The sequence below is a fragment of the Grus americana genome, chromosome 31 (assembly GCF_028858705.1).
Source record: "Grus americana isolate bGruAme1 chromosome 31, bGruAme1.mat, whole genome shotgun sequence".
Taxonomy (NCBI): domain Eukaryota; kingdom Metazoa; phylum Chordata; class Aves; order Gruiformes; family Gruidae; genus Grus; species Grus americana.
This window is the reverse complement of record NC_072882.1, coordinates 2,217,208-2,239,089: the sequence shown is the minus strand read 5'-3', so window position 1 is coordinate 2,239,089 and position 21,882 is coordinate 2,217,208. Positions and strand designations below refer to the sequence as shown.

At 53.9% G+C, this 21,882-nt stretch overlaps 1 protein-coding gene across 7 annotated transcripts; it reads left to right on the top strand.

Annotated features, from left to right (window-relative positions):
* The first annotated feature begins 225 nt into the window (after window positions 1-225).
* On the top strand, window positions 226-15,030 carry SENP1 (SUMO specific peptidase 1). 7 transcript variants are annotated; one of them, XM_054806947.1, is made up of 17 exons: window positions 256-331; window positions 654-915; window positions 1,571-1,643; window positions 1,759-1,918; window positions 2,895-3,054; window positions 3,329-3,432; window positions 3,510-3,757; window positions 3,953-4,007; window positions 4,326-4,364; window positions 4,461-4,545; window positions 4,810-4,962; window positions 5,203-5,334; window positions 5,798-6,001; window positions 6,831-6,910; window positions 12,308-12,392; window positions 12,828-12,923; window positions 13,492-15,030. In XM_054806947.1, the coding sequence occupies exons 2-17, from the start codon at window positions 802-804 to the stop codon at window positions 13,552-13,554; spliced, it is 1,851 nt and encodes a 616-aa protein (XP_054662922.1). In that variant the 5' UTR covers window positions 256-331; window positions 654-801; the 3' UTR covers window positions 13,555-15,030. The 7 variants fall into 7 exon arrangements, 6 of the variants coding, with proteins under 6 accessions (XP_054662923.1, XP_054662922.1, XP_054662921.1 ...); XR_008574420.1 differs by lacking the exons at window positions 256-331; window positions 13,492-15,030 and adding exons at window positions 342-510; window positions 8,539-8,606 and having other exon boundaries at window positions 12,828-12,892; XM_054806946.1 differs by lacking the exon at window positions 256-331 and adding an exon at window positions 342-510 and having other exon boundaries at window positions 13,492-14,146.
* Window positions 15,031-21,882: the final 6,852 nt, after the last annotated feature.

Here is a 21,882-nt window from a genome sequence, read left to right as displayed (position 1 = left end):
GGTGACAGCCCCATAGGGTGACGCCGCTAAAGGGTGACCCACTGTAGGGTGACGCCCCCATAGGGTGACCCGCTATAGGGTGACACCTCCTACAGGGTGACACCTCCTACAGGGTGACACCCCGGGACCTCCGCGCCGCCAGGGGGCCACCTCTTCTCCCGTCCACCCACGCACGGCGCATGCGCATCTCGGCCACCTGGCCGCCTCTCTCTGACGTCACTTCCGGCGCCGCCGCGCCCGGCGTCGAATTCCGCTTCCGTCCGCCTCGTTGCCGGCAGCCGCCACCGAGCCCGGGAAAGGCGCGCGCGCTCTCGGGACGCTTCCGCTTCCGGTAGGGCGGCGGGGCCGGGCCGGGTCGGGCCGGGGGGCGGCAGCGGCGGCGGACCTCAGCGGTGGGCCTCAGCGGGCCTCAGCCTCGGCCTGCCCCGGCCGGTGCCTCCGGAGCGGCGAACCGCCCCCCCCCTCCCGCCCCGAGCGCACCGTGTGCGGGGCAGCGGGACCGCCTCAGGGGTAAACGCCGGGAGCCTCGGCCGGTACCGCCAACCGCTCCCTCTGCCCGGCGGGACCCCCGGGTCCGCCACCAGCGCTCCTCGGGCCCTGACCGGCGGGGCCCTGCTTTTCCCTGACGTTTTTCTCATTATCTTCGTTTTTAGAAGGAAAAATCGGAGCCGCCCGTGCCCTCCCGCTGCTCTCGGAGCCGGCCCGGCCCCTCGGGATAGACACTGCTCTGCCGCTTCTCCTCTGCCGTCTCTGGGGGGGCTGAACGGGGGCTCTTCTTCCTCCGATGCGGCCGCGGAGCCCATGAGGATGGAGGCCCGGGACGCGGCGCGGCCCAACCACGGCTCCACGTTCAAGGCCTTTCCCCTGCCCTCGCGCACTGGCCTGCGGGATCCGCTCTCCCAGCCGGACAGCGAGGTGCGGAGCCCGGGTGATCCTCTGCGTCGCTGCAGCGAGCGAGTTCCTCCAGGGTCACTGTCTGGGGGGGGAACGATGCGGTTTTGGGGACCGGTGGCTTCTCTTCCTCCCTTTTCCCCTTCCTGTGGGTACCCCTGTGGGTTGGAGGCACCCGTGGGCAGGGTCTCTCTGCGCAGCATCCCCTGAACCTCATCTCGGTAACACCCAATGCTGCCAGAGCCCCACTTGCTACGTACCGACGGGCGTGTAAAACCAAAATCACGCGTGGAATCTGCCCGTGGATGGTAAACCCACGCGTGGGCGTGCTCGGCTTACGGCCTTGGCACACGCGTGCACGTATCTCGTGTCCCGACGAGTCGGCAGTGCCAGCATAGCTGTGAAGCTGATAATTTTTGCCCTAAAGAAAAATGAAATCAGCGTTTGGGGGTTTTATTTCCTCATCATCGGAGGGGACGGGAGAGCGAGTCTTTGGCTGTGTTGTCAGACCAGCACTGGTGTGCTAGTACACCAGTCTGCTTCAGGAATCGTTAACTTGTAACGATGTGATTGGGGAGGAGCTGTAACTTGGTGCGTCCCCCCGTAGTTTTATCCCTCCTGGGGTTTAGGATTGAGCCGTGCTGTCTTCTAATAACAACCTGCCGACTTTTTCACACAGTTTTTACCCAACAAGATCAGCGGTTTCGCCTGCCCCGCTGGAAACGCATCCTGCGCTCTCAATTACAGCCCAGGTAAGACATCATTTCCTGCCCGAGAGCGTCACTTTTTCGGCTGATTTTCCTCCCCAGCAGCTTGAGGAGGCAGATGTGGCATTTTATCGACTGCTGCCGTGTTTCTCCCCCGCAGAAGTCCCCTGCCCTGAGAGCTACCGGGCGACGGGGGAGCCTCGAGCCTTCGGCCCCAGCGCCAACGGGCAGTGGAGGGGTTTGGTTCCCCCTCTGGGCTCCGTGCCGCAGAAACCGCGGGTGAGCCGAGGCTCTTACCTTGAAGCTCGTAAAAACCCCAGGTACGTACAGCTCCCCCTGTGCATTTAACCCTCCGGGGGAGCTTTGGGTGGGGATTTTACCTACGTGAACCGCTGGCATAGGTACAGAATGAATTCGGGGTGGGAATAATTCCATGGGTTGAGGTCGGCCGGGTCCGTAGGTGCCTTTTGGTGTTTAGAACCACCCTGTGGCAAGGATAAAGCGTGTGAGCGTGGGTTTTGAGAGTAAAAGTAGTGTGCAGCGTGGAGGAACCTGTCTCTTCCCGAAGCTGGTGGTGTAATGGAGCGATTTGGTGTGTATCGGTGTATTGGGATGGGAACGTTGTTACACCGCAGGGAAATCAAGGGGAGAAATAGTACGTCATCGTGATGAAAACCTGGTGGTTAGCGCATGCGGCGCTGGGTGCAGGAGCTATTTTTGCAGCTTCAGACCTTGCCAGACCGGGACAAGTCTTTATTATTCCTGAAAATCCCCGCAGTGGCCAACATTTGTTTGCAAATAAGGAAAAATAATTTCAACGTGAGAAACGCCAAATCGCCCGGTGTATTATCTTTTTTCCCACGGGCTGTTAGGTGAGCCTGAGTGTGGGAAGGGAGGGCGTCTGCTGTTACCCATAAACAGAACAAATAAAAATGCCGAGAGCGGTGTCTGCGGGCGAGGTTCAGCCATTTTGTGGTGCGTGGATGGAAGCGGGAGCCGGTGGATCTGGCGGGAAGGGTCTGGCCAGGGTTTTCCAGGCTGTGGCTCCTCGGACTCGCAGTGCCACCTGGTGGCATCTGTTTGGCCACACAGGACTCGGGAATGGTTTCGGCTCAAGCCGACGGGAGAAAACCAGCCTTCAGCTCTGAGATGGTTCTTAAAATGCAAACAAAATGCTAATTTCCAATCAAAATCGGGTAGCCTGCTTCTTGGCTGGGTTTGGGGATGGGGGAGAATGAGATTACAGATTTAAATGAGCATAAAGTCAAAGAAGAGCGTTTCTTTCTCTCCTCGCAGTGGGACGTCCAACAGTTTTGTAGGAAAATCCAACCACCATTGCCATGCGTCGGCTTTTCCAATCAAACCAGCTCAGAGTCCTTCCTGGAGCGGTCCTTGTCGCCGCAGCCTGCTTAGCCCCAAGAAGACTCCCCGGCGGTTCATCAGCACGGCGGAAGAGGTAAAGAAAAGGCTGGGGGATCGTTTAGTGGGTGGTTATTTCTGAGGAAATCTCTTTTGGGCACCGCCAAGTGCTTGAGGTGGCTTTGACCAACTGTCTCGCTCTGGATTCGCTCCCGCGGTTGGTCTGATCCAGGCTGATGGTGGAACTCGTCAAGAACTCCCCCAGATGTGCCTGCGCCCATAAAATCCCTGTTTCGTGTATATCTGCTTGCTAGGCACGGTGTCTTTGTCAAAATCATGTTGGCTAGACGTATCTGGTTGTTTCCCTGCAGACCGTGCGAGAGGAAGAGCGAGAGATCTACAGGCAGTTGCTTCAGATGGTCACAGGAAAACAATTTTCCACGTCCAAACCCTCTTCACTGTTCCCCTTCCACCTGTGAGTATATAAAATGCTCTTCCCCAGCCAATGGTGTCGCCTGTTTTCCCTGGGAACTTATTTTCTGTTCTTCCTAGGTCCAGATGTTCCAATTCCAGCAAAACCGTAGTGAAAGAAACTCCCAGCAAGAACTCAAAGCTGTTTGAATCTCACAGCCTTGCGCCAGCCAGATCAGCAACCAGCGTTCTCAGAACACAGGAGCAGCCGTCACACAAACCGTCGCTCTACTCCCCCCCCAGCTATCCCTCCAATATCTTTGAGACCAGTAACTCCACAGCCCAGCATCAGCAAGAAAATCCACCAGCATCTAACATGCAGTCTGAAGGTAAAAAAACCCCAAACACCCCGATCAACCAAAAACCAAACCCAAAATGAAGCCCCCAAACCCAGCAATCGACTTAAATATTTGCGGAAAACCCGCTTTTTCCCCTCCCTCTCTGTGTTTGCACTCCTGCAGCAGTTGAGGAAGCGGGTGGTAATTGTGAGAGTAACAACATTCCATAAACTTTACTCTCTTTAGGGTCAGACTCTGTCATTTTGCTCAAGGTAAAAGATTCCAGAACCCCAGCACCAAGGTAAGAGGCTGTAAAATGGTGTCTGGAGGGAGGGGTGGGTTAAGTTAGCTCGTTTTTTAATTACGCGGAGAGGTGGGAATGCAGAGTAAAAGGTGACTGGTGCCTTTCTGAATGTCTCGTGGAGAGAGAGGTTTGCTGTAGTAATAGGAACGTATCGAACCTCTTTCCTGAGCCCTGGCTGCGCATCACTGGCAGATTTTTCTGCGGCTCTAGCAGTAGGGCTGTCCTCAGATAATACTTACAAATCACTTTTCAGGCAATTACTTACTCTCCCGTGTGAAGGAGACCGCTCACACCTCTTTTTTTCCTCCTTTCTAGCCTTCCTTTCTTCCAGGCAGAGCTCTGGATCAAAGAACTGTAAGTACATGGGGTTTTTTCTCTTTTTTTCTCCTGTCAGGAGCGTTCACATGTAGAAATAAACGCTGGTTTGTTCACATAAACTGTGCTTTTCAGGACCAGCGTCTACGATTCGCGAGCTCGGGAGAGGTGGCGGCAAATTGAAGAGCAGAAAGCACTGGCCTTACAGCTGCAAAGCCAGGTGACAAAGCCAGGTTACCGAAAGAATGGTCTTTGCAAGTCCAAATGTTAAACCAGAGGATAAAAAGAAAATTGACAATGAAAAAAAAACCGACAAAAATCGATTTATTCGGGGTCTGGTGTCTTTGTTGCTTCCCATTCCCGCGGCGGGGGCTCGGTAGTGTTACGACCAGGGTGAATGCTTCCCCTCCGCATCCCTTTCCGGGCACAACTGGCCCCACGTAGCTCCCTTGGACGCCACCTAATCCGAAGGTCTGTCCCTCAGCGGTTGCAGGAACAGGAACACTCGGTGCAGGATCTGGTGGATTTAAATCTTCGCGTGCCCCTTGAGAAGGAGATCCCCGTCACGGTGGTCCCGGAAGAGAAGGAGGATGCCAAGTCAGCTGACAGTGAAGAGGAGTTCCCTGAAATCACCGAGGTAGATCTACTTGGGTCTAGCGTCCGCAAACAGATGCTTGTGTGCGTAAAAGATCTAAATACGAGTGGGATTTCCTACAATCTGTGCGTGGAGACAGATAGCTGTTCCCTTTTCCCACGTACGTTTTGTAGCAAGTTTATCCTTTGAGGAGCAAAGAATAAGCCGGAGTTTGAATCCAGCCTTTGTGATGGGAGTAGCAGGAACTTTTCCTTCCTACGCTGTCTGTGCTCCTCCTTGCAGGAAATGGAGAAGGAAATAAAGAACGTATTCCGAGGTGGGAACCAGGACGAGGTCCTCAGTGAAGCTTTTCGGTTAACGATCACTCGGAAAGACATTCAGACCCTCAATAACCTGAACTGGCTCAATGATGAGGTGAGGAGTCTACCTCAGGCTGTTAAGATGGGGGTTTTTTGGCAAATTAAAGTGAACAGACGTCTCTGCCTTCTCCGCGCTGAAAGAAGTCGGTGTGAGTAGTAGGTGTGGGCTGTGCTTCACACTCCGGAGCAGTTAATCCTTGGGGAAACCCCTGTACAAAGCAGGTGCTTGGAGAAATAATGATAATGGGAGGAGTGGGACTGAGCATGGGCACGACCAGGGGGAAAAAAAAAAAAAGTAAATCTTAAATGTAGAAGACTGCATTCCTAAATCTTTCTGGATTTTTGAGGGTTTTAAGGCTTGTTGAGCTATTGTAAATCCCTCCCCGGGGACAGGTCTGGTCTTCAGAGGGACGGGTGGAGGCAAAACCAATTCCTTACCTAATTTTGCACAGGGGCAGAGCGCCTTATGCAGAAATGTCAATGCTCTAACGTGTCCCGGATGCTTTTTTTTTTCCCAGATAATTAATTTCTACATGAATTTGTTGATGGAGCGAAGCAAAGAGAAGGGTTTACCGGCAGTTCACGCCTTCAATACTTTCTTCTTTACCAAATTAAAAACGGCGGGGTACCAAGCTGTGAAACGGTGGACTAAAAAAGTGGATATCTTCTCTGTGGATCTCCTCTTGGTGCCTATTCATCTGGGAGTGCATTGGTGCCTAGCAGTGAGTGCTGTAGTTATTCACGGTAGAGCCTAGCTGGAGCAGGTTGTCCTAAAACCCACCTGGCTATGGCTAAAATTTCATGGCTTTGGAGCGATGCGGTTATCTTTGGTGGAAAATTTTGTGTTTGTGGGTAAAATCGAAGTCTAGAGTGAGTAAAAAGATAGCTGCAACTTTGGGGTGTGTTTTTAGTCTTTAAAGAAAAACTAGACGGCTGCGAAGGTCGCGTTAGGCTAGCTTATTCTCCGGAGAAAGATCTTGTTTCCACGTTCCCACAAACTCGCCTTTAGAGACGTTGCCACGGGATCGTTTTGGAGAGATGTAGATGACAGATACCGCCTGGCTTTCTCTACCTCCCGCCCCTGATTTGTTCCGTCCCTTCTCTTGGCTGCTGGCACCTGCGCAGTCACAGATCCCGCATGGTTTTTGAGCCTGCGTCAGCCTTCCTAGCTCAAACCTCCTTGCAGGGCTGTTAAGCTGCCCAGAAAGGTGATTCTCGAGCGGGTGGTGGTGTGAAAATGGGGCATGGGGCCCAGAAAAAACACCTGGGGGGGAGCAAAGCCCCTGTAAACCCATCTGTCTGCGGCTTTAACAATGAGGCTAACACAGTGCTCTTGTGTTTTACCCGCTTTAGAGATTTCAAGTGCTTCAATAGCACGGCAGCAAGGGGGGATTTTGGGGAGGGCTGTTCCGAGGATGTTAGATGTCCTCTGAAATCCTTCTCTGCTGTCAAATGGTCTGAACTTACTTCTGTCTATCGGCAGAGCACGTGTCCTGGCAAAGAGATGAGCTCCTTGCGTTGCGCGTTATTAACGAATCTCTCTTTGTGTAGGTTGTAGACTTCAGGAAAAAAACCATCACCTATTATGACTCCATGGGTGGAATAAACAGCGAGGCCTGCAGGATACTGTTGTGAGTAACGCTCATTTGAGTTGTGCTTGTTTCAAAATCAAACAGCTTCTTGCCTTGCTCTGGAAGCGACAACCCTTCTGGGTCCGGAAAGGGGGATTCAGAGGAACATCCTGGTTTTCACGCTTCACGTTGCACCGCCCGTTGCTGCTGCAGTCCGCAGTTACAAAGCTGGACTGCGAGAGAGTCCTGTGCCGATGCCCCGTCTTCTCCTCCCAGAAGATCTGTGGGGTGAGGCTGGTGTTACTTGTGTGGGTGTAGACGAGTTTCAGACTCAATCTTTTAAGGACATCAGGCTTTACCAGTCTTAGAGTCATCTTGGGCGTCATCTTGAGGAGGAAAAGAGCTTCTTGGACCCTGAGGGATTGGGATCCTTGCTTGTCCTGCAGCTGCTTGAAGAAACGGCATCTCCTTCCTCCAGGTGGGAGCTTTTCCTGCCTGTGGCAAAGATCAGCTCAGTAGCTTTGTTTCGAGAAGAAGATTGTGGAGAACGCGATGGTATAGGTAGGGCGGGCGTCTCTCTTGCATCAGGCCGTAGATCAAGATTTGCATGGGTCTCTTCTGTACCGAGTTACGTGCCGTGCCTCCAAACCAGAGCTGGGTGAACGTTGTTCTTCCTGGGTTCAAACCACAGAGGAGGTCTTGGTTTTCACGTCCTGAGCGATGCTCTGGGAGGGAGCAGTGAGCTTTTGTAGGAGAGAGATGCTTGCATGGCAAATCCAGAGTTGTTTTCCCATATTTGGAAGCTGCTCCTGAACGGAGTGTGATAAAAGTGAGCTACTCTCTGGGCAGGGGTGAAAAAACCCCTCTTTTCTAAGGTCCCTGGTCAGGTAGGGCCGTCAGGCTTGATACAAATCAGATTGCAAAGCGATTTACAAAACGCAGTCGCCAGGTCCTCTGTCGCTCCCACGTTGACCTTGGGTCGGCCGTCAGTTCTGTTTCTCGTCTCAGCTTCGCTCCGACCCCGACTTGGGAATCTGATCCCGAGTCTTCTGGCATGAGGTTGAGTATGTCAGCGGAGGTGTCACTCATTCAGTTGAGGAATGTGAATAATGATAAAACAGCAGACAAATGCTGTTTCCAGTCTGTTTAGCACCTTCATTTTCCAGTTCAGGTGCTTTGCGGTCTGCGTGCACCGGGTTCATTTAAATAACTGTAAAAATAGCTGTTTCCCCTTTCCACGCTGTTCTGATGTTGCTCTAAAGGGAGAAAAGGGAAAGGAAAAGTATAAAATCTTTGGAAATGGTTCAGGGCAGCCATTGCAGTGTGGCTTCTGCCTCTGTGTTCAAGAACAGTGCGAGCAGAGCTGGTCTGCCTTGGGGCAGGGATGGTCTGGATGAAATCAGTTCCTTTCAACCTGAATTTCTTTGATTCCAAGTGAAAAAAAAAAAACCAAACCCAAAACCACAGATGTCTGGTGAAACGAAGCACCTGGAAGGTGAGAGGGGGACCCAGGGGTCCTGCCCGTGCTTCGTTTAGGGGTCTGGGATGAGGAAGCAGGTCCCCAAAGTGGTGGTAGAGAGTACCAGAGGATACAAGGAGTATCGGCCACGCAGCGTGAGTGGTAGAGAGCCGGGATTTCAGGTCGCCATTGCCCTGGACATAATTGTTTTCCCTCTGTTTCCTTTTAGGAGGCTTTTATTGGTTGAATGCAGTGGGAGGATCACACCGGGAAGAAGGGACGGAGGTCCTATTCATGGTTAGTGACCCTTTCATGCTTTCAATCTTTAGAGCTTCCTAAAGGTGGTGAGTGTCGAACCAGTAGCGAGACTTTACAGAGGAGGGAAACTGAGGCACGGGGAAGGTAACTGGTGAAAACAAGGGCCGCTGGCCTGGCTAGGAGTGAGTAGGGACCACAGATGTTCGTGGTTTGGTGGCTGCCACGCTTCATTTCGGCGTCTGGGCTTTCACACAACTCGGGTGTGAGACCTGGAGAGGATTTTAAGACAGCTGCCTCTTTTTTGGGGGGTGGGGATTTCCCAGTATCTCAGCTCTACTGGATGGGTCTGTGTTTTAGAGCGGACATAAACCAACCTGTTACAATTCGTTAAAAACTTGATTCTGGTGTACCAAGGCTGGAGGAAAATTTAGGGGATAGAGCACACAAAGCGACTCATGCCTGTGAAATCTTCTTATCTCCCGCTAGCAGCAGCGCTTGAAATGCTTACCTTTCCACGCCCTTTGCTTCGAGGCTTTCAGACATTTAGCAGGACTCTGCAGAGTTGATTTCAACAATTCCCTGAGGCACCTGGTCAGGTTTTTGTGCCGTAGAGGGCAAAAATCTGTTTTCAGGTTTAGGAAAGAGAGATGAAAAGCCTGCGGTGTTTGACGGGGCATCTTGGGCATGGTGGGGTTTGGTTTGGCGTGTAATTCTGCTCAAAAATTCCGCATCAAGCTTTTTCTCTTTGAGGTCCTGACAAAGTTCATCAATTAAATTCTGCCTCCCCAAAGTTGTTTTGTGATTTGAAATCAAGGCGTTTTCTTTCGGTAGTCTCCTAAAAGGTGGTTCAGGCTGTTTCCTAGGCGGGACCGGTGCCGTATTTCCTACACAACGTGCCTGATGTTCGCTCACCTCCATGTGCAGGCTAGATCACTGGAGGCTGCTTTAGGAAACTGCAGAGGTGACGGTCACAGTTAACGTGAGCTGCGCATAGTGGGTTATTTCCTCGCTCTTCTAGAAAAAAACTCAAAATTTCCTGGCTGCTGTGTGTGTGTCGGCATCGCAGCGGTGGTTTGTAGTAGCTGCAGATAAAACCTGATCTGCGCTCGATCGCTTTATCAGCTGAAGCTCCAACACAGATTTCTTCCCTGTCTGCCAGAGTCTTGCGCTTGGCTCCTCTCTCCGCCCCCGTTCCATATGTGCAGACCCGATTCATGCGGAGACATTCCTTGGTTCCTCATCTGATGTGCCCTCTTATTTATCTGCACAGCTTTGCTCCCCGTCTGTAACGTGCAGAACAGTGTGGGCTGTGTGCTGCTGCTCTTTTTTTAGCTGGGGACTCAAGCAGGTTCTGTAATTGCTGGGATTTTTTTTTTTTTAATTGAAATGAGGCTGTTTAATTAATTAACGTTTTCACCATGTTTGTATTGTGATGCAGATAGTCTGCTCCCTTCTTCCGCTGCGCTGGAGGCTCAGCTCACTCTTATTTTGAACTCATTGCGAGGACTTTCTTCTCCATCCATTCGGTTTTATTTTTGGAGATACAGAGACATCTCATGCTCAGTGAAAGGTTTTTGTTTTATTGTTTTTCCCCCTGAGATTTACCCCCTGCTAATCTTGTCTTGTCCAAACTGCAGCCGAGTCAAAGCGGCCAAGCAGAGAGCTTCCCAAAAGCAATTACGGCAATCGCTGGCAGCTAGCAGACCCTCCGCTGGGGAACTGGGCTGGGAGTGTGCATCCGGCTAATGAAGGCTGATAGAAAACGCTTGTCTGGACCTGATCTGGTCTTAGAGGACTGCCAGGAGGGAGATGCTCCCCTCCTTGACACTCTTGCATCCAGCGAAACCTATTTCTGGCTGCTTTCTAGGGATAAAGTCGCTAGGATGGGGCTGTCTCCGTGGCCAGAGGATGCTGGGTGGTTTTGCTGCCTCTTTGAGTACTTGGTTCAGCAGCCCCTGGGTGTTTCAGGGACTCTTCAGTCCAGGAGAGTTTTCTTTGAATAGATGTTCAAAATTACGATGGAAGAAAGTTCCCTGACTGGCACCAGGGCAGTAAGTTAGACCCCACGTCTTCCAGGCTCGCCTGCGGGTCGCATCGCCTCCTTCTCCCATCGCGTTTCGGCGTTTACTAACAGCAAGATGTGATTTAGCCAAGTCTTTGTGGATCAGATTTCCGAAAGATGGCACATCTCCCTGTGTTGGCGGCCAAACCCGCCTCCCTCTCCGTGCCAGACGCTCTCTTGACCCTTCCGTTCGAGCCAGCAGCGTCTAATCCCTTGCTTTTCCTTTCCAAACTTTCTGATCACAGCCGTGACAGCGAGAAGCCTCCTCGGGGCTGTTTTGAGAAGATGCCAAACGTGAAGGAGATGGTTTCTGTAGATCTTCCTGGTCTTTTTGGTGACCAAGATGAGCAGAGGGTGTCTGCAAAGCTCACTGTCACTTAATGACGCCAGCTGCCAACAGCAAAGGGCTTCTTTAGGGCCGTTAAGATCATCTTGGGCCCATTGCCTCGTCTCTTTGGGCTCCCTCAAGGCAAATTTGTGTCTGTGCCCCTTCCCTTTCCGTACTTCCCAGTGAAGGGAATGGTTCAAGGTGTTCATATGTGCAAAGGAAAATGCATGGCAGTTGCTTGGGCGTGCTTTGGACGTGGTCTTGGTAGAGTTGCTAAAATTTTTCAAGGAGGCAGGGGAAAAAAAACCCCACTTTTCTGTTCTTCCAGTGGTATAATTTAGGGCAAACTGGTGGAAGCCTCTTTGGGCAGAGGAGATGGGCCGGCACCCGTGAGCTTTCCTCATTTTCCAGTTGTAGGGACTGGAATGGGACTGGCTTTGTGACTTTTCTTCCTCTGCTGAAGGCTTCTGAAGGTATTTGACATCCCAGCCCCGCCACGGCTGGCTCCTTCTCCCGCTTGTGTTCCCCGCTTGACTCGATCCCCGTAAAAGCATCTCAGTGAGCACTGCGGCCCTTCCCGGGGCTGCCTCCTCTCCATCTCCAAGCCTTGGGCCTTATTTGAGAAAATTGGGGTCATCTTCCCTAGTCTGCCTCTCTGTGAAAGCACTTCCCGTCTGTCTTCCCCTGTGGTAAGAAGAAATCAAAGCGGGAGTGGAAGGAAAACCTGGGAGAAGAGCTCCAGGACATCTGCCAGTGAGCTGAACCCACCACCCGCCTGGAGAGGAGCTTCCTGGTGGTTTTTTTACAGCACTACACACAGGGTGATTGTTCCAGAGCTGCTGGGATGCTGTTAAGGTTGTGATAAATTTACTCCTGTCTACCTTTATGCTACGAAAGATCCTCAAATGCCACGAGGCACCAGTTCATGGGATGCCGTCGGATTTGGGGCTCAGCTCTCCGGTCTCCCCCCGAGTATAACACTCTGCTCGCAGGAGCCTGTTGAGGCAGCCCCACGGCTGCTGAGTTTTTCTCTGCTGTGAGTCACTCTCCAATGAATTAGATTTGTTCTCGCTGGTTTATTTGTGGTTTTGACTCTCTGCTTGGCAGGTACTTTTTTTGGATGAGTTTTTCAGTTCTGCTCGGTCCTTCTTTTGACTGCCTCAAAGCCGGGGTCTGTAGAGCCCTTTTTTTTTTTAAATGGCCAATATCGAGACGAAAATATTGGACTTCCATTTTGCGTTAATTGTGCAAACACGGCAGAGGACACCTTAGGTAAACTGACCTATCGTGTACTGGCTGCTTTCCCCCGTTCCTCTAAGCAAGCTTTTCTTTCTTCTCTTATTCCTACAGGCAATACTTAAAACAGGAAAGTCTTGACAAGAAAAGGAAAGAGTTCGACGCTAATGGCTGGTCGTTGCTGAGTAAGAAGAGTCAGGTAGGTTTGTGTGGTCAGAGGTTTGGAGAAGGGATCGGTCTCTCGTGGTCCTTGCTCTTGTTCTTGCCCCTGATGCACCTTTCCCGGCTGGTTTTCCCGACGGATGCCTTCTCGTGGTGACTCCAGGGGGTGAACAAATCCCAGCTCCACCGCGGCAGGCTGCTCTGCTGCGGATCCCCACCAGCCCTAGGCGGAAGCAGGGAGGCTTTCCTGAGCTGGGGGTGCCCCGGTGCCACCCCAGTTCCCTGCTGCGCACCCTCTTGTCTTCATCTTCACCCTTTGCTGCTGCCGGCATTTGCCTGTCCGTGCAGACCTGCCTCGTTAGGACTCATTTGAGAGAACTCCTTCACTTGGAGCTCTTCATCCTTAGAAGAGAGCGTGTGGGGACCGATTCCTCTGGGAATGACATCTCGTTTTGTGTCCTTTCCATTAAAGGAGATTCCCCAGCAGATGAACGGCAGCGACTGCGGGATGTTTGCCTGCAAATATGCCGACTGCATCACCAAAGACAAGCCCATCAACTTCACTCAGGTAAACCCCACCCCGACACGTCTCTCGTGCTCGGGGACAGACGGCCACGTGCCACTCCTTCGGCATATTCCCCTTTTTTTCCAAACACCCTTTTCCTCATCCTCGGAGGGTTTAAAGTGCCCATGGCCCATGTGGGGGCATCGTCCTGGAGTAGAGCTGACGCCAGACCCTGCAGCAGTTCTTTGCACCATGCAAAATCGTTCCTCTAAAGCTGTCCTTGGGCCTTCTGTTGGGCTCAAATCCACATCCACGTCACCGACGCAGCTGGGAAAGCTCACAGCCCCGTAACGGGACTCACTCATAGCAGTAATGGAAGCGGGACGTCATAGCCCGAATCCCAGGGAACTTCAGTGTTACTTAATGATGTCAGCCTCCATGGAATATCCCACGCGTGAATATTTTCCTTCTAATTACTAGAGAATATCATCAGAGCCACGTTATTACCTACATCTCATCCCCTGTCCTGCTTTCAATAATGGGAAAGTGATTTTTCCACCAGGAGAGTGACATGCTGACGTACCTTTTCTTTCTCTTCTCCTTCTCTCTTCCCCCCCCCCGCAACCCAAAGCAACACATGCCCTATTTCCGAAAGCGAATGGCCTGGGAAATCCTCCACCGCAAGCTGTTATGATGACGTTGCGCCGAAAGCCGCTTCCTTGCGAGGTTCTTATCAGAAGTGCCCAGATTTGCCCTGCTCGGCACCCCGAGCCGTGGCGGGCGCGGACCTGCCCGGGGCTTCAAATCCACAGCAAACGAACTCTGTATCATATTTTTGATAAAACACCGTTTGTTCACGGACCAATGCGCAATAGAAACGTTCAGAAGCACACTTGCCTTTTTTATTTTATTTTAATTTCTTTTTTTTTGTATTTCAAGACCTATTTTTACAAGCAATTTCAGGTGCTGAGACTAGAGGAAGGGGGCAGCTTCGGCCATTCAAGGAGCTTTTTATTTTTCTGCTTTTCGCAGCTTTTTGCTGCCGGTTTTGAGCTGATGGTGTGACTGGGAGGGGGGAGAGGCAGGTCGGGCATCCCTCGAGGGCGGCAGTCGTGAGCCGAGGGATCTCTGAAAGTAACTTTTATTGAACGCAGCTTTCGCAGAGTCATTTTATTTTCCTTCCCGAGGAGTTGGTCTCCCGGTTCTTTAGCATCAACTGTTTACGGAAATTCAGGTACAAAACTGTAGAGTAGAGCCGATGCGCCGTCGAATTGTTTTGTGTATATTTCCAGATGTTTTTCCAGAGTGACAAAGAACAAAGTCTGCGTGTGCGTTGGGGTTGTTGGTTGGATTTTTTTTCTTGTTGTTTTGTTTTTTTTTCCTTCCCCCTGCCCTGGCTTTGCCTCCTCCTTGCAGGAGCCACCTTTGTCCTCGTGCGGAGGGCCCCAGCTGAGCGGAATGAATCGTTCCTCTCTCTCTCTCTCCGTGATATTTTGCACATGTTTTGCCTGGGGATAAAGGCCGACGCGAGGTCAAAGGTTGCGTTGAAGGCAAAGCACCGTCCTCAAGTCGAGAAGAGCTTCCCCAGGGATCCCCCAGCGCATTCCCAGGAGCCCTGAGGATGAGCTGCATCCCCGTCGCTCACGGGGGGAGAAGATAGATATTCAGAAGCACTTAAACCCTTCCAAAAATGAGATTCTGGCGGGGGGATGTCCCCATGCTTCTGAACCTTTTACCCCCAGCGCCTCGCTCCTCTGGGCTCCCTGGTCGCGCTCGGATGGGGCCGTGCCGATGCTTTCAACTCTTTTAATTTATTCTCAAGTGCGATGTGGGAGGAAGCGGCGAGTGTTTGACAAACTTCCCAAGCCGCTGAACCTGCTTCTTTTCTCTCGTGTACATAAACCTTTTTAAGTATAAGTATAGAATGAAATAATGTTCACTTTTGTATTTTTGTCTCCAGATAGGGAGGGATATTTTATACATTTTTTTCTCTACCTGTGAGCAGTAGTTTTGTACAAAATTTCTCCCTTTCACCCCTCGCTCCCGCCAGGTTGTGTTCTTTGTCGGCTGGTTTGTACTCCTTCCCTCTCCCCTCTGTGTGTTTTATACCGAGTTCATTTACTACTTTTTTCTATCTTTTACTGCAAGTAAAGATCTGAGGAGAAAAAAACCGACCTGCTTCTCTCTTCTCTTTTAACGTGCGTCTCGCAATTCCCCGTTAAATAAAACGAGCCGTGAGCAGGAGCCGGTACCTGGTAACCTGCTTTAGGGCTTCGTGGGAAGCTCTGAACAGTAGTTTTGGGCTGAAAGAGCCCCTTACAATGTCCCGGGAACAAAATCAACAAGTCCCTTGTTTTCCTTGGCTCCCTGCTCCCAAAAAAACCAGGGAGAAAATGGTCCCGTCAAAGGCGGCTTGTGCCTCGCCTGGGCCGGTACCCTGAAGAGGCTCGCACCCCCCTCCCCGGCCGCGCGGCTCCCAGCCCTCTGCGGCCACCAAAAATGCATTCAGCATTTATTCCTGCCCTTCTTTCTGGCTTATTAATAGAATAAATCATATTGCCCAGCCTGCCTGGCCGTCCCAGTCTGGGGATTTTCAGGTCATATTGACTTTTTCCTCCTTTCCTGTATCCTTATTCCTAGACATGAGCAAGATTTTTTGCCCGATATTTCCAAAGAGCCAGTTATTAGCGTCTCTGACATTCCTCACAAACACACACGTGGCTTCTGTAAATACCCACGTCGCTGTCTCCCACCCCGGGGCTCAATGCTCCATTCATCTGCTCCCAAAGCTGTGCCTAGAAATCGGGAATTACCTGCCTTACTCCCTGCTAACGAGCTTTTATAGCCCGAGATGCCTCCAGAAGCCCTCACGGTGTGATTTGCATCTCCCCAGGCCTCCGTCTTTCCCCCCACCCCCCGAGGAGGGGGTTTAGCGGGGGCTTCTTGCAAAATCTTGCGGGGATCGGGGTGGACGCGCGGAGCAGCGCTGCGGGACGGGGAGCCGGTGTTTCTCCGGATGCTGCTGCTTCGCCGCCGGGGTGGTTGGGAGCGATGCGCCCCGACCCGCTTCCGTGCGAGAGCGTGGTGCGTCTCTGCAAACTCACGGGCCAAAAAACTTATTGCCGAAGAGATTCGGGTTTGGTTTTTGGGGCAAGGTGGTTCCTTCTGCCCCTGGGGACCCTTCTCCATCCTTCCCTCCTGCCCTAGGAATCCTTCTGGCTTCCTAAAAGGAGGAAAACAAGAGTTTTATCTGCTGAAATTTCACACTTGTCCATTTTTCCCGGCTCCTCAAAGCAGCCGGGCTCGGTGGGACATCCCCAGACCCCACGCTGGCCCCGCTGGTTCCAGTTTTGCCTCCGGCCGGTGCCAAACGGCTCCAACATGGACCCGGAGCAGGTGGAGCCAAAGAGGGAGCGAACCCATTGCCGAGAGATGGCTGGGGTCGCGCCAGTACGATGCCGTGGTGGAGGCATCGGGCTTCCTGAGGGTCAATAGTTGATCTGCGGCTCACGAGGATGTGACCTTCTCTTGGGCACTTGGGCCACCTCTCTCTGGGCTCCCTAGCCTAACCCTTGCCGTCCTGGGCTTCTCTCCGGGGAAGGTGGGTTCCCAAGCCATGGGGTTCCTCCCGGCTCCCGGTGATGATGAGGGAGGTCTGGCTTTCAGCGCCGGGCTCCTTTCCGGTGCCTTTTCGCCACGGGTTGGCCCATGGGTGAAACACCCAGCCAAAAATACTCAAAAAAAACAAAAAAACAAAAAAACCCCAAAACCTTCAAAAATACTCAGCTCTGGCTGCAGCAGTTTTGGGGTCTGCTGACCCTTGAGCGAAGGGCAGGACCCCGACCTGAGGGTCCCACACTGGGAGGTCCCTCGCGGGGACACTTGGGTGATGCCCTCTGTCCCACGGCTACGCCTGGAGCAGCTCAGCATCCGTACGGATGGGCGAGGGACCAGGGAGGAGGTGCTGCCGGTGTCCTGATGCCCAAGCGTGGACGGCACGTGCCGCGCATCCCGGCGCTCCCAGACATCCCAGCACCCCAAACCCGCATCGGCAAATCGCATCCCCCATCCTCAAACCCGCTCGGGCGCAGGAGGTGACGCGGTGACAAGCGTTGGTCCATCTCCCACCCCCTCCGTGCTGAATCCATCCCGGCTGCGTTAAAAAAAAAAAAAAAGCCGTTTGGGGACAAAAATGCCCTTTGTGGGCTGCAGCGAGCGGCCGCGTGTTGCGATTGGCATCCGCATTGTTGGGTAAACTTTGTGCAGCCCGGCCGCCTCGCTGCCGGCGCTCCAGCGAAATAATTAGGCGAGCGCCTATAAAGCCGAGTCCCAGATTTACGGCGTGTGCAGACACAGACGCCCTTGTGCCGGGGTGGATTTGGGGGGGGGGGGCGCATCCCTGGGCCACGGCCCCTTGGACCCCAAAACCAGGGGCAGATGCCGGGGTGGGGGGTTGTTGGACCATGAGCCCCGAAAGTGGCTGGGGAGGAGTTTCCATCCAAGCTCTGGGTGGTTTTGGGGTCTCCCCACCCCAATGTGGGGGTGCTCAAGGGTTTGGGGGGGGGGCTCCGCTTTGGGTCCAGTTCTTGGTATTTAGGAACCCAGCAAGGCGGGGGGATTAATCCTGATGTTCCTCCTGCCCCCCCCTTTTATTGCCCGGGGCACTGGGCTCACTTCAGGGCACGATTTGGGACATCCCCCCCCCATCCCCAGCAACCTGGGACCCCCCAAAGCTGGGGGGGGGCTGCACAGCTCAGAGCCGGGCAGGATGCAGAATTGGGCCCAGGGCTCAGCCCGCAGGACCCCAGCCCGGCTGCGGGAGGGGGCAAAGCGTGACTCAGTTTCCCTTCTCGCCCCCCAGCTGGGGAGGGGGGGACATGACACGGTCCCTCCACATGTCACTGTTCCCCCCCCCCCAGATGCCACTGCCGTGCGATTTTTAGTCCCCAAGTTGGGTTCAAGTTGGGGGGGGGGGGCTGCACACTCCACGACACTCCTGATTGTAATTTCTCCTAACGACGGGCCCTGCCCACCCCCGGCCCCCCGCTGCCCAGCCAGGGTCCCCCCACAAATCCCCCCCCCACCCCGCTAATCCCTCCGTCCCCGGTGCCTCATTAGGCCTCGCGACCCCGCTGCTTTTTTTCCGCTCCCTTTCCAAAAAAAAAAAAAAAAACCCAAACCAAAAAACCCCCCCCAAACCCCCCAAAACCCCCCCTGCGGCCCCATCCTGCCCCGAGCCCGGTCTCCGTTCAAGCCGCGGGACCCTCGAGCCGGCCCCCGTAAGAAAAGTTGCTTTTAGGGATTTTTTTTTTTTTCCCCTGATTTATTTAATTTATTTTTTTTTTCCCTTTCCTTTTTTTTTCCCCCGGCATCCTCCGGCCGGGGACACAGAGGGCGGCTTTGTGCCGGCTGGAGGACGCTGCAGGGCAGCGCTTGGGGCCCTGGCTCCCTGCCACCCCAAATAGGTGGCCTTTTTTTTGGGGGGGGGGCACCCAGCATCAAAGGATACTGAATCCCTCACTGTTCCCCCTGTCTGTCTTGCTCCAGTGGGGAAAAAGGGGGTGACACCCCCCCCCTCCCTGCACCTTGGGGTTGGGAACCAGAGTGGTTTTGGGGGTGCTGGGGGATCCCCGATCCCAGAGCTGGGGGCTGCACCCCAACAGCGTTTGTGCTGTCTTTGGGGGGGGGCCTTTTGGGGGTCACTTCTTGGGTTCGGGATGGATACTTTTGGGGTTGGGGTCGATAAGGGGGGGGCTGTTGGGGTCCAATGAGCAGCCGGGGGGAAGGTCTCCAGGAGATGGAGTCTCGTGCCCCCCCCCCGCAGGAGCCGGTGACCCCATATCTCAGCCAGCCCCCCCCAAACCAGCCCCTGTACATCATCAAGCACCCATCCTGGGTGGGGGGTGGTGGTTCAGGTGGGCGATTCGGGGGGGCAACAGGCTCAGAGAGGGGTCGGACCCCCCAGGGCTGGATCCGGTGGCGCGGGAGATGATAACCGGGGCCAGACTCGGGGTTTCTATTTCTGGCCGTTTATTTAACCTCAGGTGGGTGGCGGGCCGGAGGTATTTATAGCTCCCGAAACACCCGGCGTCCCCTCCGGGGACGGATCCTGCCCCCCCCCGGCCACCACCACCATTGGGCTCTGCCTTCGGGGACCCCGACCCCCCGTAATTTGGGGTTTCACCTTTATTCTGCCTATTTTAGGGCCCTTGGTGTCGGGGGACAGGGACGGGGACAGGCAGGGACAGCGGTAGCAGAGCATCCCGGGCACGATGTGGCAGGAGGGGACACCCCCAAACCCACACCCCCCCCCCCTTTATTTGCACCCCAATAACCGAGTGTCGAGGCCTCATCCATCATTTGAGAAAACAAAAATTAAAAATAATTAAAAAAAAAAAAAAATAGCACTTTTTTGCATCACCTGTCCCAAACTTAGAAGGTTTGGCCCCAAACCCGAGGCACAGCGGCCGTTCCCGTGCCGCAATGGTTTTATCCGGCCCCTGCCGACCCCCCGCGACACCTCAAAACCTCCCCCCGGCCCCGCCAACGTCACCGGCCTCTTTCCAACCCTCATTAATTTGGGATAATCGCAGCTCTCATTAGCGGGGGCGCGCGCCTGCCAGTGCCCCCCGCCCCCCCCTGCCCTGGCACCGGCACCCGCAGCTTTGTGCCCTCTTTTTTTTTGGGGGGGGGGGGGGAGAAGTCACCCCACCCCCCCCCAGCCCAGGGAGGGTTTTGGGGTCTCTTGGTACCCCACTGTTGGGGGGGGGGGGGGGTCCCAGCCCTGAGGCTGGTTTTGCCCTGGGGATTCTCTGATGGCTTGTAGGAGTGTTGTGTCGGGGGGGCGGGGGGGTGTCACTTCACCCCTTTATTTTTTTGGTTCCTCCAAACATTTGGGGGTGGGGGGTGATGTCCCCTAAAAGAGGGGGGTGTGTGTGAATGGCTGCGATTCGGGATGCTCCTCCCAAACCCCAGCCTTTGATGCACCCCCCCCCACTTTTAGGGCGCAGCTCCCCCCTTTACAGAACCCACCGGAGCCCCCAACCCTGCCCAGATGTGGCTGCACCCCCCCCCCCCTTAAAAAATACCCCCCCGAAATCCCCGCGATCGCCCTGCCCCCCTTGCCGAGGCTCAAAGGGGCTCTTTGTGCGGTTCCACCTTCCCCAAAGGCCTTTTCATCCCAGCCTCCGCGAGGAGGAGGAGGAGGAGGAGGAGGAGGAGGAGGAGGAGGAGGAAGAGGCCGGGTTCGGGGGGCCTGAACTAGGGCGAATTATTTGACATCATCTCACAAAAATGCCGGAATCTTCCTCCCCCGCCCCCCCCAGCCCCGTCCCCAGGGCCGCCTGCCCACCTTTGCATTGGGGGCCGGGGGCAGAAAAGCCCCTTTTTTTTGGGGGGGGGGGGGGGGGGGGGCAGTGGACAAAGGGGCTGTGTGTGAGCAACACCCCCCCCCAAAAAAAAAAAATAAATGGGGGGGAAAAAGGCTTTTTTTGGAGTTTTGAGCGAATCCGGATCAGCTGGGAAAGGGGGGGGGTCCCAGCCGGAGAAGGGATCGGGGGGGGGGGGGCGTTGGGGGTCACGGGGGGGTTTGGGGGTGCTGGGCATGTGCTGAGCCCCTGGGAGTTTGCGGAGGCTCACGCCACCCCATCCTGCTTGTCCCCCCCCAAACCAGCCTTTTTTTGGGGGGCAAATTCACCCAAAATAGGGTCACTAGTAGGATGTTGGCTCCCGGGTCGTCGTTGTCCCCCAACACCGATTTGGGGTTTAAACCCCATTTTGGGGGAACCAAACATCACCACCCCCCCGCCGCTGCATCCGCCTTGATGGTAAAAATGTAAAATTAAATTGCAACAAGTGAGGAGGAATTAAAAAAATATATATAATAAAAAAATAATTTAAAAAATAAATAATAATAATAATAATAATAATAAAAAAATAAATGTCCTTTTTCTGGCCGTGCAGCCGCCGCCGGGGGGGACAAAGCTCCTTTCTGCTCCCCGTTCCCATGCCGGCCAGGGGAAATATTTGGGGGAAGAGCTGAGGTTAATGGGAGGTGCCAGCATCGGGGGGGGGGGGGGGGGGGAAGACATTTTTAATTTTTTTTCCCTTTTACTGAAAACTGTTCTTTATAAAGAAAAAAAAAAATAAGGGGGGGGGTCATGTAAAGCAAACAGCGGAGTGGGTGTCGGGACCGGCGGGCGAGGAAGTCCCTCTGTTTTGAGGCTATTTTTATGGGATCGAGGGTATTTTGGGAAATCTCCCGAAAAATGGGGAGAAATGGGGCAAAAAGGGACAGAAATGGGGCAAAAAGGGACAGAAATGGGGCAAAACGGGACCAAAATGGAGTAAAATGGGACAGAAATGGGGCAAAACGGAGCCCGGCCGCTGAATTTCCCCGTCTCCTCCCCGAGTGGTTTTGAGCCCCAAGTTTCTCGTTTGAAAATTAAAAGCAAAATTATTTGGGGTTTTTTTTGGGGGGGGGAGTGGCTGATTTGGGGGTTCTGAGTGGAGGTTTTGGGGTGGGTTTGGGAGTTTTTGGGTAAAAGTCCATGTGGGGTCGGGGAGAACGAGGGTTCGTTCACCTGGGAAGAGTTTGGTCCCAAATCCACGTGATGGCGGTGGAACGGGGACCGATGATGCTCCTGGGTGGTGGCATCAGGGTGGGGGACATTTGTCCTGGAGGCCATCAGGTCGGGGACATTCACCCCGGCTGGTGGCATCAGGGTGAGGACGGTCCCCAACGGCTGGTGGCATCGCGGTGGGGACACTTGCCCTGGATGGTGGCATCAGGTTGGGGGCACTCACCCGGGCTCGTGGCATCAAGGTGGGGATCGTCCCCATGGGTGGTGGCATCGGGGTAGGGCTGGTTCCCCTGGCTGGTGGCATTAGGGTGGGGAAGGTCCCCAACATGGGTGGCATCAAGGTGGGGACAATCCCCCTTGGTAAAGTGGATAGGGACAGTGTCCTGGTGGTGACGTCAAGGTGTGGACGGCATCTTGGTAGTGACATCAAGGTGTGGATG

Bases quoted from the DNA above. Each gene is read 5' to 3' on its own strand.
- SENP1 (XM_054806948.1), top strand. From the start codon at position 802: ATGAGGATGGAGGCCCGGGACGCGGCGCGGCCCAACCACGGCTCCACG. The intron at 1,644-1,758 runs GTAAGACATCAT...TCTCCCCCGCAG, and splicing joins CGCTCTCAATTACAGCCCAG to AAGTCCCCTGCCCTGAGAGC. The intron at 6,002-6,830 runs GTGAGTGCTGTA...CTCTTTGTGTAG, and splicing joins GAGTGCATTGGTGCCTAGCA to GTTGTAGACTTCAGGAAAAA.